This window comes from Nomascus leucogenys, chromosome 11 (genome assembly GCF_006542625.1).
Source record: "Nomascus leucogenys isolate Asia chromosome 11, Asia_NLE_v1, whole genome shotgun sequence".
NCBI classification, from domain to species: Eukaryota; Metazoa; Chordata; class Mammalia; order Primates; family Hylobatidae; genus Nomascus; species Nomascus leucogenys.
Window position 1 is genome coordinate 70,983,021 of NC_044391.1, and position 21,508 is coordinate 71,004,528.

Below are 21,508 nucleotides of genomic sequence, written 5' to 3' on the forward strand. Positions count from 1 at the left end.
GGAACAGAATCCCAGCTGCAATCTGTGCTACATAATTCTGATACCTCATAGTTCCTTCCAGCCTCCCACCTCTATCCCCAACCCCAACTATTATTTAAATAATTCTAATTTTAAAACATAGCCTAGGAAGACAGGACAAAGAGCTACCCCAACAGACCGGTTGGGGAGGTCTTTCAGAAGAAACACCACTGGACAGCTGCCCCTGAGGACCAGACACCCAGAATAGGAAATTGCAGGTTTTCTTGGGAAGGACCTGGGACACCAAGAGAGTTGACTGTTAAGCTTGAGATCTGTTGTGAAAGGTCCTCACATCCCAGGGTCAGAGCTGAGACATTGCTCCATTTAGGTCTTCTTGATAGGAGGAAAAATGAGCAAGCTTAGAGTGGAGGATGGAGAAGGCACCAGTGAATGCACACATATGAAATAAGGAATGCCTCAGGCCAAAGCCATCTGATTTTAATATATCGTAGTTTCGACCCTGAGATTCCCTCAAATTGCAGGAAAAATGTAATATGTACTTAAAACTAGAGGAGACACAGAGGAGAGGAGGAAGCACAAGCAAAGACATGCTGAGGATCCCAGAAGAGAAGTCTCCTGAGGGGCAGCCCTAGGCTGCAGCAACCCAGGCAGAAATGATACAGGAAAGGTGTCCAGAAAACTCCAGCTTGGAGCTGCCCTGAGCATTTGTTTTGTTAGGATGGGATGATCCAGTTCCATTTGGAGAGAAATTATAGTTCCATTCTAATTAATTCAGGCATTACAGCAGTTGATACGGGAGAAATTAAGAGAATATTTTTCTTGACATTTGAAGTGTGAGCTTTGAAGCAGCTAAATGAAAGCCTTGTGAACCAAGACTAAATCAGCCACATTAATTTTTTTTTAACTTTCTTTCCAGCTCTGCAAATATTTAAGTCTTGGCAAAATTCAAAACTCACAACTCACTCTTCACTGGTGTCTGAGAAATATAATACTGAAAAGGAAAAGGACGAAAATAATATGGAATGAAATGCATGACATGTACTGGGAAGCAAAATAACTTCCAACGAAACTTCCATTTATGGCTTAGTCAAAAACATATGGATACACAAGCTGAAAAACAGAGTTAGTGGGAAAGCTAGGTGGCTGGTTAAAAATACACTTTTTGGGGTAATGTTACATTATTGTTTAAAAGAAAGTAACACCCCCCCAAAATCCCCTTGTCCAGGATCTTTAGACAATTCCTTAGTTTGATAAAAGCAAACCATATCAAAATTGTATTTTTTAAGAAATGTTTATACTTTATTCAGAAACATTCCAAAGAAACTGGAAAAGTGAGGAAATTAAAGGTGGGCACAAAAATGTATGTGCAAGAAAATGTATTGAAACATCATTTATAATGATAAAAAATAGAATCAACCTATATGTCTCTCAATAGAAGAATTGGTTAAATAAATTATGGCATTATTAGTTAAATAAATTCACAGAAGGACTACTGTGCAGCTATTAACATGATGTGACGGTTTACGAACAAAAGAAATACGTCCAAGTCTATTCATAAGTTAAAAAAGAAAAGAAGATACCGAGAATCTAGTTTGTAGCTATCGGAATAGTAAAGGCTATAAGTTTGATCATAGATATTATTGGCCAGGGTATGGGGAAGAAAACACACTTTATTGGTAGGGGTGTCAATTGGTATACCTTTTTGGAAAGAAATGGAACAACAGTTTTAAAAACTTTAAATGTACATACTCTTTGAGCCAGGAATTCCACTTCTGCAAAATTATCCTATACATAAACAGCATATGGCACAAGGATTTATGTCTAAGGACGCACACTGTGGCATTGTTTAATAATAGTGACCAACGAGAAAATAAACTAAATATCCAGCACACAGGACCGGTTAAACAAAGTATGGTACCTCAATGGAGTGGAACATTACATATTGCTGACAAAGAATGAACAAATCTGTAAGTACTAATTTGGAAGGCTCTCTAAGATATGTTAAGTTTTAAAAAGACATACTGTATATGCCCAAGCATGCATGTGCATGCAGAGCATGTCTAGAAGAATGCTCAGGAAGCTGGTAGTAGTGTTTCCCTGGAGAGGAGAAAAGGGCTGGGGGTCATGGTGGGAAGGAGACCTAATTTTTCATAAATACCTTTTGGAACTATTTGGATTTTTTGCTATATGCATGTGTTACTTTTTTAATTAAAACAACTCATCAAAAAATATTATAGAAAAATATTTACTGGCCAGGCGCAGTTGCTCACACCTATAATCCCAGAACTTTGGGGGCTGAGGCGGGCGGATCACCTGAGGTCAGGAGTTCAAGACCAGCCTCGCCAACATGGTGAAACCCTGTCTCTACTAAAAATACAAAAATTAGCCGGGCATGGTGGCATGTGCCTGTAGTCCCAGCTACTCGGGAGGCTGAGGCAGGAGAATGGCTTGAACCTGGGAGGCAGAGGTTGCAGTGAGCCGAGGTTTTGCCACTGCACTCCAGCCTGGGCGACAGAGCGAGACTCTGTCTCAAAAAAAAAAAAAAAAAAAAAAATTACTGAAATGGGAAGATGCTCACGGTATATTAAAAACAAGCTACAAAAGAATATAGAGGAGTTTCCAACTATTTTTATGTTTGCATTGAAGAAAGTCAAGAAAATATATGAAAACACGCTAGTGTCATTTTGAATGGTACCGTGGCTTTTTATTTTCTCATTTTTTGCCAATCAGCATTTTCTACAGTGACCAAATAGCAATTATATAATATGGAAAAAAATAACATTATTGAATCTTGCTGCTTCAAAAATGTTTAGGACCTTTTTTTTTCCTCCTGCCTTAAAATACAGACGCACACACACAGAGACGGGGAGAGGTGATCTTCTTTTTAGCACTTAAGGAGAAAGACAATCAAAGCTTTTGTTTTCCTGAGGCTTCACTTAAATGATATTATTTTGCTGACTTCATCCTGGAGAACTATTCAGAGTAAAGCATGGAAGAACAGCTGTTCTTGACCACCAGCAACTGCAGAACACCCAGGGAATAAATTTAGACTTCCAGAAAGGAAGAAGAAATCAATCAGTTGGTACCTGGGTGGGAGAGGTGATGATCACACACAGGCGGGAGCAATATCACCAGGGACGCCAAAGAGGAGATCAAAGAGAAGTGTCAAAATATCACTCAGCACTTATCAATTTGGAACAAGTGGCTAAATGACAAACCACCTCGAATCCCACTGCCTGCCTTTCACCCTTAACTGGATGAAATTCTCCACAGCAAGGAAGCTCCTGAGGACAAACTTTTGGAAGTCAGCCAGCGAACAGGATGAAAATTGTCAAAATTATTTTTAAAACTCTCAACAGAGGTCTACAGCTTGGTGAAGAGATTAGACTCCATTAAAAATTAATTAATTAACTAATTAATGTGGTGCAAACAAAGAAAGGACTAAAAAAGAAAACAAGTTTGACCTAGCCTTCACCTTCCTAAAAGGCCTCCCTCTTCCCCAGGTGTGGGGTGCTTCTCTGGAATTCGTCATGGTTTAGGCCTACGAAGGCCTGATTGATTCTCAGGCCCACTCTCTGCAAGCAAAACTGAAGCAGGCTTGTACATTTACCCAGTGAATTAAACAACACATTTCAAGAATCTGGATCCCAAGCTATAACTTTCCTCCTCATTTTTGAAGTTTACTTGGAATATTTGGGGTCAAGATGCTCTGGGAAGCCGCTTCAGCATTCACTTACCCAATGCTCATGTGTGCACTAACACCAAGCACCAAAATGACAAAAGCCAACGCCATAGTAAATGTCTATTTCGGACAAAGAATCAGTTAAAAAGTTGGTGGGGACACTCCAAGTCCTTTTCAGATAAATTAAAGACTGAACGTTTGAGTAGGTTCTTGTATTTTTACTATACTGGCATTTTCCCATCACTGTGCTAACATACACAATTCTTTTTTTGTTTTGTTTTGTGCTTTGCTTTGAGGCGGAATCTGGCTCTGTCACCCAGGCTGAAGTGCAGAAGCTCCATCTTGGCTCACTGCAACCTCCACCTCCCGGGTTCAAGCGACTCTCCTTCCTGAGCCTCCCAAGTAACTGGGACTACAGGTGTGTGCCACTATAACTGGCTAATTTTTTTGTATTTTTGGTGGAGACGGGGATTCACCATGTTGGCTAGGCTGGTCTCAAACTCCTGATCTCAGGTGATCCACCCGCCTTGGCCTCCCAAAGTGCTGGGATTACAGGTGTGAGACACTGTACTTGGCCTTAACATACACAATTCTGTTGTGGCTCCCACACCTGGTTGATGATCAGAGTCATCTGAACACTTGAAAACAGCATACCTTTCCAGATTCCACCCTACATTTACTGACACAGAGATTTCCAGGGCATATTCCTCCTAGCAGCAGCCCAGGATAGTTCTTTTGGGAACAAACAAACCACTGTATTCTAAAAATGTATATTTAACAAATGCCCCAAGTGATCCAGCTAGTGGTAGATCTGGACCACACCTGGATAAACACTGATCTTAGAGACTAGTGAATAATCTATTTGCCACAGGCAGACTTGCTCAACTGCAGAGGCCTGAGTATTCTTGGTTTTGTCTTTAATACACATGGGGCCTGGAGCCTTTTTTGCAACACACCATTCTCCTCTTCCACCATAAAAAGCTCAAGGTTCTCCCCTGTTGTTCTCACTCCTTTTTTTTTTCTCTCCTTTTGGCTATACAAAAGTAATAGAACCACATTACAGAGAAAATAGAGGGAATCACCCTTAACTCAAAGGCCTAACTATAATCACTATTAACATTTAAAAATACATAATTGACTTACTCAACACATTTATTCTACAGAAGAGTACACCTATGATGCCTACTGAGCTTTGCTTGGGGCTAGAAATACACAAATGGAGATCAAGTCCCTGTCTTCAAGAAGCTTAGTCTTGTGAAAAAAATGGAAAGAATCTAAGCAATGTGTTTTTCAAAAAAAAGAAGTATAATTATAGCATAAACAATTTGTCATGATGTATAAAATTAGAACGTTATAACAAAGTTTTCCATGTGTCTACATGGTCTATATCCATTATTTCACTGCTTATAAATATATTTGTGGCTAGGCGCAGTGGCTCAAGCCTGTAATCCCAGCACTTACTTTGAGAAGCTGAGGCAGGCGGGTCACTTGAGGTTAGGTGTTTGAGACTAGCCTGGCCAACGTGGTGAAAACCTATCTCTGCTAAAAAGTACAAAAATTAGCTGGGTGTGGTGGTGGGCACCTGTAATCCCAGATACTCGGGGGCTGAGCTGGGAGGATGGCTTGAATCTGGGAGGCAGAGGTTGCAGTGAGCCGAGATCACACCACTGCACTCCCGCCAGGGCGACGGACCAAGATTGCATCTCAGAAAATAAATAAATAAATAAATAATTTATTTTCATATTTCAGGCATTTGTTTATTTATTGGCTATTATAGCTAACACATCTTTGTGTATGGTTCCCAAAATATTCACTTAGCATACTACTTTTTTTTTTTTTTAAGGAAAATTGTGGCATCAGACATTTTTCATGGCTTTTATTATTTCTTATCAAAGAAGAAATTTTCTACCTACATTTCTAAATTTCATATAATAAAACCTATAAGTCTCCATCACCTAATCTTAATAAAGACTCATCCACATTAAGATAAATGGAACATAGCCATGAAAACATAAGATTTATTTTTTTATATGCTATTATGTCGTGCTTTATTACACAAAAGGAACTGAATCCGTTGATTTGGTAATTTTTTTCAGTCTCATTTCACATATTCCTTAAAAAGCATAAAAGAAAGGAACTATAAAGAATGTCCTTTTCAGGCCGGGTGCGGTGGCTCATGCCTGTAATCCCAGCACTTTGGGAGGCTGAGGTGGGCGGATCACCTGAGGTCAGGAGTTCGAGACCAGCCTGACCAACACGGAGAAACCCCGTCTCTACTAAAAATACAAAATTAGCCGGGCATGGTGGCACATGCCTGTAATCCCAGCTACTTGGGAGGCTGAGGCAGGAGAATCGCTTGAACCCAGGAGGTGGAGGTTGCGGTGAGCCGAGATCGTGCCACTGCACTCCAGCCTGAGCAACAAGAGCGAAACTCTGTCTCAAAAAAAAAAAAAAAAAAAAAAAAAAGAATCTCCTCTTCAAAACCCCAAAGAAGGTAGCCTTCGATAATGCTGATTAACTAGAGTGTATTTGACAATAGATAGCTTCCTCAAAATTTAAGAAAATTGAGGGCACAGTGGCTCACACCTGTAATCCCAGCATTTTGGGAGGCCAAGGTGGGAGGATCACTTGAGACTAAGAGTTCGAGACCAGCCTAAGCAACATGGTGAGACGCCCCAATCTCTACAAAATAAAAAGAAAATTGATTTTCTACAGTGTTTAGAAAACTTTTCCTTCTTTTTTTTAATCAAAAAAATCCTTTTTAAACAGAAACCTTTCCCCCTTTCCTGTGCCCACCAGTGTTCCTTTTCTTCCATAAACACAAACTTTCCACCACAACAATCCTACAACACCTACAACACCCAACACTTCCACCATCCCCCCAAAATTGTCTGGGTATTTTTTTTGTTTGTTTGTCTCTGGGTTTGTGCGCGTATGTGCCGGTGCACTTTAGGCTAATTTATGCTGCATAAACCACAAAGTTCCAAAAGCAGTGAGAACATCAGAGCTGGAAAAATCACAGTAGCCAGATGTGTCTGCCGTGAACTCACCATGTAAATTTGATTAAGACAAAAACTAATGGAAAAAAGGAAAACATAAGATGCCTAAGTAGAAATCTGACTTCCAGTGAACTTTCAAGATGCCTTTCTAAGTGCTTTAAGCAATGCAGGGCTTCGATATCCCTTAGCTATTTTATTTGCTCTTGATACAATGTTAAGCTTCTTTGTATACTTCCTAGAGAGAACAGCAAGCCAACTTAGCAAACTGAGCACAGACAAGATTTTCCATCTTGTCTTGAAAAGTATGCCCTGAAAAGAAAAAAAAAAAAAAAACCCACACATGTGTTTATAATTTGAAGTACAGCTCAAGACACAGACCTGGAGGACTTAGACTCTGGGCTGGTGGATGGCACATCTTCAAAGGAGTAAGTAAGTGTGTGTGTGTGCATGTGTGTGTATATATGTAACTTTAAAAATTTCCTATAGTATTGAAAATACACTCTAGTTGCACTTTACCAAAAGTTTCTGAATTGGCTAGGGTTCACAGTCTGGTGAAGTTGTTATAGTCTTTATTTTTCCTGTACTGTCTGGAAGGATACTGGCATCCCAGGTCAGGGTCTCATTCCAACAAAGAGCCCCATTCGTGTGTGGCAGCAGCTCAGCACACCATGTTTTATGATCACTAGGATTATCACCAAAAAGGCAAAAAAAAAAAGAAAAAAGCATGTCACTTTCTCTTGGTAAAAACATTTTAAAATATGGAGCTACTTTAAGTTGTTGCATGATTTCAGTATTTGCTGAGAAATGGTAAAATCTAACACTTCACTACTTGCAGAGGGGAAAATGTTCTTCACTTAGAACTCAAAAGTGTGACTGCTCTTCACAAACTCCCTCTGTGAATGACCTGACAGTCACAAGCTTGCTCCTCTACATCTTCTCACAATTGCTGTCCGAGGTTAAATATTATTTTTTGGTACCACACCAGCTAGTTTCACAATTTGTAAGCAAAAGTGCCCAAACAAATATAAGTTGCAGTAACCATGGTTGGGTTTTCCTGAAGGAGGAATGGAATGGCTTTCTAACAGAGCATATCAAAGGCTCTTCCTCTGATTACACAGGAGCCAGAAAGGGGAGGAAAAACGAGGCAACCGGCTAACAATAATACCTATAACAATACAAGTGCTGGCAGTTTACTATACATCAGGTACCAAGACATGGACTACCTAAATACTCAAAACAACGTTATCAGATAGGTACTATCATTATCACCATTTTACAGATAAGGAAAATGAGACTCAGAGGTTAAATAACCCAATACATAAACATCTAAATTAAGAGAAACTCAGTTCTGACTTCAAGTTCTTCCAAAACAGTCCCCACCCTCCACTTCCATGCCCACTTCACCACCACTCTAACCAAGGACTAAGATCTTGCAGAGATCTTGGCTCACTGCAAGCTCCACCTCCCGGGTTCATGCCATTCTCCTGCCTCAGCCTCCCGAGTAGCTGGGACTACAGGCACCCGCCACCACACCCGGCTAGTTTTTTGCATTTTCAGTACAGAGGGGGTTTCGCCGTGTTAGCCAGCATGGTCTCGATCTCCTGACCTCGTGATCCTCCCACCTCAGCCTCCCAAAGTGCTGGGATTACAGGTGTAAGCCACCGCACCCGGCATCTAAAGCTCTTAGAAAAAATAAGGTGTCTAGTGATAAGAAGTTTCTCCTGGGAGAGGTAACTTAAACATTTCCACCAGAGGGCACTATCCTCACTGAAGGTAATGAATACATTGTTCCTAATTTAAAACACTTTGCAATCTAAGCAGTCCAAAATAAATCATTTTTATTCTTGAAAGCACTTATAAAGAACAGTTAAATTGTCTTAAAATATAACATGCTATAGTTAAATAAAATATAAAATAATTTTTGCCATAAAAATAATGATAATAATAATAAAAAACATATATTTTAGCTTACTATGTGGCAATCATAGTTCTAAGCACTTTGCATATGTAAACTCGTAAGTTCCTCATATATTAATAATCCCCATTGTACATACGATGAAATCAAAGCACAGATAAATAACTTAAGGGTCACCAAACTAGTAACTACAGAGCCAGGATTCAAATTCTGGCAGTCAGACACCCAAGTCCATGTACCTAACCTACAGAAACATACAGGGACCCAATACAAGGAGATTTTTTTCTTAATGTATTTAACTATGCCACTGATTATATCACAGCTCTAGAAATAAATAAAATTAGTTATAAAAGGTACTATTCTATCATCTGATAGTAATGCTATTAACTGTATTTTGACATCCTTTTCACATGTATATAAACGCCTCACATTAAAGAAGACCTATCACTTTAGTTCACTTATTTGTCAGCTACATTCCACTGAAAAGTACCAAAGTTCTAGATTTAAGAAGAAGGAAGAGTGGGAGGAGAAGAATCTGCTCTTTTCTTTTTCTAGTTTTTAAGAGATGGGGGTCTCACTATGTTGCCCAGGCTGGTCTCAAACTCCTATGCCCAAGAGATCCTCCCACCTCAGAGCCTCCCAAGTAGCTGGGACTACAGGGATGCACCTCTACACCCAGCTCTGCTCTTTTTATCTTTATATGTTTAAAGATATGTAATAAAGACTATGAACCACAGGCAGAGTTATGGCTTGAAATGAAATAGTCTGAGTAAATCATTTATTATTCCGACTGTATTGAGACTCTCTAAATTAAGTCCTGGTCTTTGGAACTTACTTGGCATTCACAGTTGTATTTCCCATCCTTCAGACACATCTGTGATTCTCCATAAGCTAGAAACACACTTTGCAATGGGCAAATACACAAATATTGTTGGAAAAACCCCAGAATCTGTGTCTTGAGAAATTCACCGCCTTATTAGAAATCTGGAAACTGCCGGGTGCCGGGGCTCACTCCTATAATCCCAGCACTTTGGGAGGCTGAGGCAAGCGGATCACCAGCGGTCAGGAGTTCGGGACCAACCTGGCCAACATGGTGAAATCCCGCCTCTACTAAAAATACAAAGATTAGCTGGGCGTGGTGGTGCACGCCCATAGTCCCAGCTCGTGGGGAAGCTGAGGCATGAGAATTGCTTGAACCAGGGGGCAGAGGTTGCAGTGAGCTGAGATCGTGCCACTGCACTCCAGCCTAGATGACAGGGTGAGCCTCTTTCTCAAAATAGTAATAATAATAATAATAATAACAAAAATTAAGTAAAAATAGAAATCTGGAAACTAAGGTATTTTACTGAGCTACAGGTAAATTTGTTTCAGAATGTTCAGATTACAACTTCTTTAGATATACTTTACTAGTGCAATTGGACTTTGTGTGTGTGTGTGCATGTGCATGCATGTATGCACATACAGGCAGACTCACATGTGCCTTCAATATCTAGTTCCAAGCATTCAAGCTTCTTTTAATTAGTCCACTTCCTACATATTGCACAATTTTTAAAAATTAAGGAGAATGCATAAAAGAACATGACAAAGGATATCCACTCCAGTATTTGTATGCTGGCAACACACTACTAACAACCTAAATATCTACCAGATGGGAGTTAGTTAAATAAACTAATTATAGCATATTAATATAGTGGACTAATAGGCAAATTTTTAAAAGAATGAAGCAGCTCTATATGTATGGACAGGCAGGTGAAAAAAGCAAGATACAGAACAGTGGTTATGATATGCTAACCTTAGTATGATGAAACACACACACACACACACACACACAACTAGAAACACTGGTTGGCTCCAGGAAACAAACTTGGGGACTGAGGAAAGGGAGATTGGAAGAAGTGTTTGAATTTTTTTTTTTTTTTTTTTGTAAACTGGGTTCATGAAAGATTTTTTTCCGATTATAATTGATTACAAAGTTAAAGTTAAAACTTTAATAATCAGTTTTTAGAATTTTCGATGAAAATTAAATGGTTAAAGAAACTGTAAAAACCAGTCTAATGCCACCTAATTTGGGGTCTCTTTGCTACAGTGGCATCTGATTTCTACATGAGCTCCTGTATATTTGGGACAAAATGACTCACGGGAGGCTTTGGTTTATCACTGCTGGTACCAGAACTGGTTGCATTTTCTTTGATCTGCCCTTTAGATAAGGAACTAAACAGAGGTTATTCCAGGTCATTTGCTTTTTGGAAACTGTACATCTGCAAGCTTTAAAGCAGTAGGTTCAGACTTCCTGGAAGAACTGACACTTGAAGCTGACTAGGGTCTACTTGAGTTCATACTCACTTTGGCTAAGCCACAGTACGAGGGAAGGGTGTCCAGGAATAACGCTTCCATTTTTATCTTGTTCATTCCTGAAAATCCAACAGGAGATTCTTTTCACTCCCTAAAATTAACTGTTCTGTGTATAAAGCATATCTGGATATCTGATCTTAAATGGAAATGTTATCTGAAAATGGCACCATCTTTTCTAAAACTTTAAAATTGGCCCTTTTTTATTTTTAGCCCTGAGGGAGAAGGAAGGGAATGATTACCAAAAAAGCTGGCTGGTTCCGTTGCTGCAGTGTATTAATTCACTGGTGATTATCTCTAGTGGGGATAATTTTAGCAGAAAATATTCTCTTCTCAAGTCCAAAACCACACTTATTAAATATTGTAAATGAAGTAAAAAGTGAGCCATATTATCCCACGGCAGGTATGGGGAGAAGCCACCTGCAGGTTAGGTAACAGTTAACTCCCTTCTAAAATCAGACCAGCCTGCCCTCCAGCTCTGCTCTCCACAAGCTGCAAGACTTTCAGAAAGTTTCTTCATCTATAAACTGGAAAGCCTGTTACTTTTTGTAGGGGTTTTGGAAAGCTTTCATAGGGTAAGGCATGGAAGCACTTGGCATGCTACCTGACACGTTATGCAGCAATTATGAAAAAAAAGGAAAAAAGGGAAATAAGGATAGGGATTTGAGACTAGAACTGTACCTGTAGGCAGTCGCTAGGAGCCAAAGTCACCCAAAGCATGTATGTGTCCTACTTGCCTCAGTCTAGATGAAGACAGGAGGCCTAACTGATTTTTCTACCCCCAATTAAGGCCATTGGAGGGAAGGTCAGAACTGTAGTTTAAAACTGAGGCAGCAGTATCATGAGTTGGTGGTAAAGAGACCAAGTAAAGAAGGAAAAGGCGGCAGAAGGGTAACATGGTATTGCAGCCAAGAAGAAGGAGCAAACATCGTCTGGGTGCATGAAGAGACATGGAAACAGCCAGAACCACTTATGAGCCCCGCCACCCCTTGATTGAACACTCGTTTCTTCAGCTCAGAGTCAAAGCTTGGGGCTCCACCAGGCACAGTGGTTCATGCCTGTAATCGCAGTGCTTAGGGAGACTGCGGTGTTAGGATTGTTTGAGCCCAGGAGTTCAACACCAGCCTGGGCAACAAAGGGAGACCCCAACTCTACAAAAAAAAAAAAAATCTTTTTTAATTTTAAAAAAGCTTGGAGCTTACCGAGATTTGGCTGGGATACTGCCATGGACCTCTGAGGCACTGGTGTGGAACTGACAGCAGGGTGGAGGTTCATATGATTCAGGGGCTGATTCATCGCCTTCCTAGGGTCTTGCCATGTGGTGATTTTTTCTATGTGACTAAAAGAAGGAAAACAATTAATTATCTTTTTAATTGTCAGCATCATTATCATCATCACCAACAACAGCATAATAGTTAATGACACTGATTCTTCCCTTAGGATCTGCTTGAGTGGTTGATAGATTGTGCTTGGTTTCATCCAAGGACATACTTGCCTATTTTTCCCTGCATCTTGGTTAGGCCACACTGGGGATTCTCCAAGCAGCTCTCTAAACACAAGCCCAAGACATTGCTGTCCAGACAGCCCTTGCATGCCGTGAGCCCCATTGAACTTCCCCTCAGCCCGTGGAGCTTGTATTCCCCAGCACCTCAGTGCTTCTCGGCCATCCAATCACTGGAGTGCCATAGTGTGAGCTCCTTCCTGGAAGGGGAACCATGCTCACCTTCCCAGCCAGTCCCCCATACTGTCCTGACTCATAGAATTGACATAATGAGGATCCCTTTGGCTGTCATCAAGCAAAAGATGGGCCCATGAAACCAGCTTCTGAACACCACATTAATGAGCTCTCATAGTAGGAGTGTAAGGTATTTCGAGGTCCCCAAAGGTGACACATAAAACCCTCAAGAAGCTCACTGTCACCAAGCAAGGTGACAATAGGGTAGCTGGAAGGCAGAGTATTAGAAAATAATAGTAGGAAAGTCAACTAGTGCCAGCTTATGGAGAAACTTAGATATTGAGGCATGAAGGTTTACAAGGGAGAAGACATGATGACACGTTTGATCACATACAACTTCCAGTTTGTTAATGTGACTTAATCACAGAGAAACTAGCCCAACATGAAACATGAGCTTCTGCTCAGAGTTTCCAGTACATTCTAAGAAAGGTGGACATGGCCTTCAGCTTTGCCTACCACCTACCAAATCACATCACAGGTCACTCCTGGTACTTTGCAGACCCTTTCCCACTCCATCAAGCTCTTCCTTTAGTGAGAGTTTATTATATATATGTATATATATATGATGAGTAGATTCATCCCGTTCCTCTACTTTGTTTTATAAACAGTATCAGAAATCTTCCTTCTCCTTCTCCTTCTTCTTTTTTGTTTTTTTGAGACATGATCTTGCTCTGTCGCCCAGGCTAGAGTACAGTGGCATAATCATGGCCCATTGCAGCCCCGACATCCTGGGCTGAAGCAATCTTTCCACCTCGGCCTACTGAGTACCTGAGACCACAGGCACCTGCGACCACACCTGGCTCATTTTTTAAAAAAAAATTTTTTTTGTAGAGGTGGGTGTCTCCCTCTGTTGCCCAGGCTGGTCTCGAACTCCTGAGCTCAAGTGATCCTCCCACCTCAGTCTCCCAAAGTGCTGGGATTACAGGCACAAGCCACAGCGCCCAGCCCAGTATCAGAGATCTTTCCATATCCATCAAAGACAACAAACATTGATAGAAGAAACTGAATGTTAGCCCTTTGTTTTGGGCCTCACAACCAGGCTGATCTCTTCCAGTCAGGCCCCCACCGTTGACCTTCCTTAGACATACAACAAAAGAAGAATGATTGTTGTTTCGGTTAAAAACACCTCAATTTTGAATAACAATGGCCTCCTTAGAATCTTTAAGGTAGGAAACCACTTTTACTTTCATTATGTTTAATCAGTCTAGAAATTTCCTTGCATTGAAGTTGTATTTGTCTTTTCTTTTCAGTCTGTTTCCTCACGTTTAAATGCTTCCTCCGCTAAAATTGTTATTCAGATTTCTTAATGCAAGACTTGAAGGTATTGCCAAGGGGAACTCATCCATTGCCTTGAGTGAAAACTTGGGTCTAAAGGTCTAAGGTTTTAGAATACATGTGATTAAAAAAGAAAAAAAAAAAAAAGGCCAGGGGCAGTGGCTCATGCCTATAATCCCAGCACTTCGGGAGGCCAAGGCGGGTGGATCACCACAGGTCAAGAGTTCGAGACCGGCCTGGCCAACATGGTGAAACCCCAGCTCTACTAAAAATATAAAAAGTAGCCGGCATGGTGATGCGCGCCTGTAACCCCAGCTACTCAGGAGGCTGAGACAGGAGAATCGCTTGAACCCGGGAGGTGGAGGTTGCAGTGAGTTGGGATCATGCCACTGCACTCCAACCCAGGCAGAAGAGTGAGACTCCATCTCAAAAAAAAAAGATGGGGGAATACTGAAGTAAAGAGATGAAAATCATTTCCCTAAGTATAAAATAAATAATAATAAAAACAATAGTTTTAGTTTACACCTTCAGTTTAACAATTGTAGTTCTGTTTAAAGCTTTCATAAAATCTGTCAACTTCTGGGCAGGTGGAAACTCATAGCCAGCCTCAGGCTTGTCACAGGCCTTCCAAGTGAGGAACTAATTGATGAGGATGTCAAAATTAAGTAACTCCCTTTAGCAAAATAATTAGACCTAAGAAATGCTTTGATTATTCCTTCAGAACTCATTCTATTAAAACAGCATGTTTTCCAAGGCAGACATGTGCTACATAGTTTCCACTCTGGTACCAGAAGGAAAAGAATCCTTCTCTCTTTCATAAACCTTTCTTAGACTCTCTGACATCATGGATATTGATGTTGTGCTAGAACCAACATCAGCACAGGCCCCGGTTAGATGTGGAAATATACATCATTTGCTGGAAGATGCTCAAGGACACTTCTGTGGTCAGAATTTCAGCTACCAGCTGTAGGAATAATACAGGAGCTGGAATGATGCATTCCCATATGCTGGTCCCCCACTCTCCCCTCCTGTTCTGAACAAGTGGGCTGTAGCTCCTGAATGCGGCAAGGGCAGGAACATCTAGCATAGGAAGCCCAGCATCTGAAGTGGCAGATGAGCTCATCTTGCCTAAGGAGTGCCAGCACAGCTTGCCAGCCTAAATCCCGTGGGACAGAGTGTGGGGCCTTCTGGGTGGACCTCATCCTGATAGTTCTGACCCCAAAGATGTACAGCTTACCCGTGGCTTGAAGTCCCAGCACTCCTGCAGTGCAGTGGGAGCCTCCATGGCCCACCCTTCAAACTCCACACCCAGCCAACACATTTAAAGGAGTTTTGTTCCCAGTGGATTTGTTAATTAAAAGTGTCACTCACAGTATTCCCCAAAGGCTGGAGTACAAGAGGGACCCTTTCTTAAGTGAGCAGCTCTCATTGCTCCAAAACAACTCTGAGAAGAAAGCCACTCAAATTCCTGGCTCTGCAGACCAGTCCACCTGACATCAGCTGTAAGGCTGCGCTAACATGGTGTCAAGAGTAGCTCCCAAGCTGAATGCAACAAATAAGAGTGAGCTGTTGCTCACAAGAGGCACTTAATACAGCCTCGATGATTTCATCTGAAAACTAAATTCTCCTATTGTTCTAATCACTTAGTGCCTCAGGCTCCAGCTCCCCCTACTTCCCACCACTTCCCAAACCCAGGATACGCCATTCACTCTTTCACTCCGCTGTCTCATCTCTGCTCCCTCTCTCAATGTTACTGAGTCATTTCCTTTCTCGTATTTCTCAGTGTAATCTCAGCGTTTGCCAGGACCCACAATTTAGCTAGATTAATCCCCACTTCCCCACTACTCCCACCTCCTTCCTGGCTTCACTCCCTTGCTTAGTCTACTTCAAGAAAAAGTCTCTCTGCTGTTTTAAAAGTATAACTTCCCTTGGAAATACACACACATACACAAGCATATTTAACCTGCCTACATATGTGTATTGTATAAATACATACACTGTACAGGTTTCATATTTGAAAATGGAACAAAAAAGGAAAAAGAAACATGCCAAACTATTTATGGTGATATATGCAAATAACAGGCTCACTGGTAATTTTTTTTTTTCTTATCTAAACTGCTTTGTACTTTCCAGGTTTTTAGCAGTGATTATGTATTGTTTTCACAACCAGTAAAAACAAAAATACTAATGAAGGTACAAAAAGACAAAAAAGAAAATTGATGCATGAATACACAGGTCATAAGCAGCACTTTGGGAGGCCGAGGCTGGCGGATCACCTGAGGTTGGGAGTTCGAGACCAGCCTGACCAACATGGAGAAGCCCCGTCTCTACTAAAAATACAAAATTAGCCGGGCGTGGTGGCACATGCCTGTAATCCCAGCTACTCAGGAGGCCGAGGCAGGAGAATTGCTTGAACCCAGGAGGCGGAGGTTGTGGTGAGCTGAGATTGCACCATTGCACTCCAGCCTGGGCAACAAAAGTGAAACTCAATCTCAGAAAAAAAAAAAAAAAAAGAGTTCCTGAAGATCAACTACAGACTTGGCTCCTATCTTTGTGTGGCTCAAATCAGGAGACAAATGGAATCAATCACCTGATCCCATGCTGTTTATAAAGAAAAAGAATAGCAGTTCCTATGGGGAAGAAAAGCTTTTCCTGACAGTAAAAATTTTTTTCCTCGACTTAAAAAAAAGAAAAATCCTCTACCAGTGCCTCCCATGGAGAGCCCTGGTGGTATGTGGGGTTAACGGTACCTGTAACAAATATAAGCAGGAGTGGGCTTTTTCCCCTTCCTTCAAGAGCCCCTTGGACCACTACTTCCCAGACAGCCTCCTTCTCTCAGTCCCAGAAAGACCAACCAATTCCTGGCCTCCAATTACATTATGAGTCTCTGCTTAGAGAACTGCCCAGGTTGGACAAAAGCATGGAGTTTGCTAAGGGGCAAGAAAGGTCACCACGTCTGTGAGAAGATATTTGGCTGGAAATGGTAGGTTATGAAAAACCATGTCGTGTGAAATCAGTTTTCCCTCGTGGATTAATATTTTCCTCAAGAAAGATACAAATGTAGAAAGCCATTTTATTTATCAGGTAAATTGTGTGTTTGGGGTTAAAATGTTTTGAAATTGGTGGGGCGGCACGCCCACCCTCCAAGTCACCCTCCCCTCAGAGTGGCCTCCCCATTAGCCTGCGGAGGGGGTGTTAACTTTGCTCCAGTTTCCTCCTCTCAAGCCATGGCTGCCTCCTTCTACCTCATTCATGATCTTTCACCTTGATGAGGGCAATGGCCTCTGGGCTTCCCTTCTGCCAATCTTTCTGGTTTTCCTCCTTTCCTCTTTCCCTCCCCCCACCCTCTCTGCCTGACAATCCATTCACTATCTCACCTCCAGGCACATGTCCCAAGGATACCTGGTATCCAAGTCCCCCTGCGTCACCATGGCCCATGAAATAACAGCACAACTCACATAGGCATCTCCCGGACACAGCAGCCTATTGCCAGACTCTGTGGGCTCTGCAAAGACCACACGCAGTTGTGGAGTCACATATACCTGGGTACCTGGGTTTAATATTAGCTCTGACCCTGTGTGATCTAATTGGATATCCTAGTCACACTACCCATATGAATGAGACAGGGGTAAAAAAGCTAACAGTATACTGGTTCCTCACTGTGAGGATAAAGCAGGTCTGTTTTGGGAATATTATGACCACCAAAGTCACCTACAGATTTCATGGCCAGTTCTCCCGGCTTCCCAAACTCACTCAGCAGTGAGTGCAGAGAAGGCAGCTCTGGCCTCGAGTCCAAGGTTGGCAACACTTGGTTCAAGTTTTTTCAACAACCACGGATTGTATACCTATTATGCATGATGGGTGATGTACTGGCTAAGTGTAAAAATCAAAAACACTGCGCAAACATAGTAAAGGCAAAGATAAAAATCTTACCTGTAAAAGTAGAATAATCGGGCCGGGCGCAGTGGCCTGTAATCCCAGCACTTTGGGAAGCCACGGCGGGCAGATCAACTGAGGTCGGGAGTTAGAGACCAGCCTGGCCAACATGGAGAAACCCTGTCTCTACTAAAAATACAAAATTAGACGGGCGTGGTGGTGCATGCCTGTAATCCCAGCTACTCGGGAGGCTGAGGCAGGAGAAACACTTGAACCGGGGAGGCAGAGGTTGCAGTGAGCTGGGAGAGCGCCATTGCACTCCAGCCTGGGCAACAAGAGTGAAACTCCGTCTCAAAAAAAAAAAAAAAAAAAAAAAAAAAAGGAATCCTCCAGCTTCTTGCCACCCAGGAAAAGGCCTGGTGTTTTTGGATGAATTTACCCACACTAACTTTATGATGAAGGAAGCCATACAACAAGGACTTTCTGAAATAGAGAATCCCATGTAATATATTTTGTATTGCTGGAAGCATACAAGGATATAAAAATAGGAATGATCACAAGTGCTTCATTTTGGAAGAATTTAAAACTATTAGCAGCATGTTGCTTATTTCTATGAGCAAAGATTTTTGTCTTCAAACATAAGTGTTTTGTCTTTTTTCTGCCCACCATTTATTTAATAAATGAGAGTTTCATACAGTGTCAGACATCAGGGCTCCCCTCCATCAGCAGAGTGGTTAGGACAGGACCTGGAAGCAGCCTCCAAACTGCCTCTTCTTTTGCCACAACCTAGCTGAGCAGTTAAAGAGAACCACACCAATGAGATGAGAATTTAAAAACAGCCTGGGGTCATAAAACCAAGGCAGACTGGTTTAAAACTCAATCATACTCACTGCTCCCCGTCTTCATCCCCTCAGTGAAATTCCTCTGTAACCTCTGTCCTTACTACCTCTTTTTTTCTCTTCCAGTAGAATACAAGCTCTTCCAGAAGAAATGTTCCACAGATAATGGTAGCCAGGTGTGGTGACTCACACCTGTAATCTTAGCACTTTGGGAGGCTGAGGCGGGAGGACTGCTTGAGCCCCAGAGTTGGAGACCAGCTTGGGCAACATAAAAAGACCCTAGCTCTTAAAAAAGAAAAAAGAAAAAAAGCTGCCAAGCCTATGATATTTACAAGCCCCATTTAAGTACAAGCAAACTGTCTTATTTCAGAAAATCAGATTTTTACAACTTTTTTGATTTACTAGGCCAATTCACCATCCTCTTAATGTTAAAAGAAATGTACATACTGAAGACAATTAGCTTAAAATATGCTAAGTGAAACAGCTTTGCAACTTGCTTCTTGTGACTCAGTCCAATTAGACCCACTAGTGTTAAAAATGGAAAGTGAAACAGATTTGGAAGAGGCTGATAAATTCCCAGATAGGGCCTGCCAAGTAAATCTGACCCACTGTCAGCAGACAACAAACGCTATGCCAATTTTTAATCCTGTACCAGATGGCAAGAAGTCTTGCCCAAGACTTATATTAAACTTTTAAAATTTTCCTCAATTGGAATTAGAATACAAGTATGAAAAAGGTGGTTTACTTTCTCGTTGTATGTTGGGGATAAATACTGTTTGCATTTAAATCAAATTAAACATTCTATCAGTGTGTTCTTATTTAGATTTCAAGACCTAGGAAATGACATATATCTTACTCATATCTTATATTTCTTTTAGTAGTACCTTTTGTTTTGCCAACGGTACTTAGCTCTGCTAACCGACACCAGAGATGAGTCTTAACCACAAGAACAAAGACAAGGGTGGTATGCACACTTACTAATTCTCCCAGGCCCAGATGCACACTTTCTCCAGGTAGTCCCTCTGCTGTCACCTAAAACCAGAATGCAATGGGAGCTGAGCACAGTGGAAGCCCACTGCAGTGGGAGCCCATTGCAGGAGAAACCCCAGGGAGCTCATCACAGAAGGGAGGCCACATCACAGAGGGAGCCCATGACAGTAGAAGCCCCATCGCAGTGGATGCTCAGCTCACCACTCACATCTAAACTAGCAACCCGACCTGATCATGTTTATAATATTAAGATTAGGTTTTTTGTTTGTTTGTTTGTTTTTGAGATGGAGTTTCGCTCTTGTCACCCAGGCTGGAGTGCAATGGTGCGATCTCAGCTCCCTGCAGCCTCTGCCTCCCGGTTCAGGCAATTCTCCTCCTTCAGCCTCCCAAGTAGCTGGGATTATAGGCGCGTGCCACCACACCTGGCTAATTTTTGTATTTTCAGTACAGATGGGGTTTCACCATGTTGGCCAGGCTGGTCTAAACTCTTGACCTCAGGCCATCCACTCGCCTCAGGCTCCCCCAAAGTGCTGGGATTATAGGCGTGAGCTACCGCGCCTGGAGATAATATTAAGATAAGTAGCCATCCAGTACATTGATCCCCTCTGCTTAACTTTATCAGTCTATTTGCATAATGTGGAGTTGGCTTTTGAACTACGATATGTTGACAATCAGAAATAAAGTAATGGCTCTTCACATGGTTGAAGAGATACATAGCTTAGGTTTTATTGTATTCCTAGATACCCTAAAGTAATCAATCTTCCTCCCACGTTGTCATTCTTTCTACCACCCTAATTAATAATTCTTTGTCCCAAAGCAGCTTTTAAAACACTATTATTGGTTACAGTTATTCTTCCATTCTGCCCCAATCCTAAACAGCACCATCTCCTGCTATTTTTAATGCATTAGAATAGAAGATACAAAGAGGTAAAAGTCAAGCTGCCAATGTGCACAGCTGACACATCTATTAGCAAAGCATTCAGAGTTTAAACCCCAAAGCTATTAAAAAAAAAAAAAAGACGGTCATGCCATATAATAAAGGTGACTGTTCACACAACAGAAATGTGTTAGATGAGAAAGTTCATCCTTCTTTGAAACCACAAAGAATTTATAGTTAAAAGTTTCCGGTCAGATTTTCACTTAGGCAGCTCATCAAACATAGCTGCAGTCTGACACAGAAATAATAACTGATATATAAATAGGGGATTTTTAAAGGATCCTCTAATAAGAGATGATACAAGACCAGAGAAGTTATTTCAGTGTATGGTTCCGGTCTCTGCCATTCACTTGCCAATTCAAAAAATTTCAGCGTTCTCTGGAATTCCGAATGAATGGCAGGGATTGTATTTTTAACTACCAGGCTCTAATCCTCGACTTCCCTCACAGACTTGCCAAGAAGCCTCCACTTGTTTAAGTTAGCAGCAGTAGGCACAGCAGCCATGTGAAAGGTCTCCTAGTCCCTCTGCCCTGGCCAGCTGTGGTGATCCATCTCCCTCACGTCCTTCCCACTGAGCACCACCGACTTTTCTGCAGACTCATTCTATCTGAACCTACTCAGTCAGGCAGAAGCTGAGTCAAGCAAAGCTGCTGTCAGCCCCAAAGAGCAGATGAGCCAAATCAGGACTGTAATACCCACGGTTCCTGCAGGGATTCATTTACCAGAATTTTGTCCCTGGGGTGGGAGAAAAAAAGTGGCACTGTGAAGTGCCACTTCCCAGAGAAAACCACTTTAGAAGCCTGGTGATTCATCAAGACAGCCCCAGGTGTGACTCAGGAACCTCACTTGAGAAGGTGAACAGTCCAGCCACTGTGTTAGAGACACCCCGTCATCTGCTCCATGCACCCCAACAGCACCCGGCCCTGGCAAGC

General features: G+C 41.7%; 1 protein-coding gene across 3 annotated transcripts in view; it reads right to left on the reverse strand.

Moving 5' to 3' along the window:
- The window catches only part of WWTR1 (WW domain containing transcription regulator 1), a 210,551-nt gene that overhangs the window by 49,684 nt on the left and 139,359 nt on the right, over window positions 1–21,508 (reverse strand). For all 3 annotated transcript variants that reach the window (XM_030822703.1, XM_030822702.1, XM_003256265.4), the window contains exon 3: window positions 12,127–12,263. In XM_030822703.1, coding sequence (XP_030678563.1) covers window positions 12,127–12,263 — 137 coding nt within the window. The remainder of the gene's footprint in view (window positions 1–12,126; window positions 12,264–21,508) is intronic.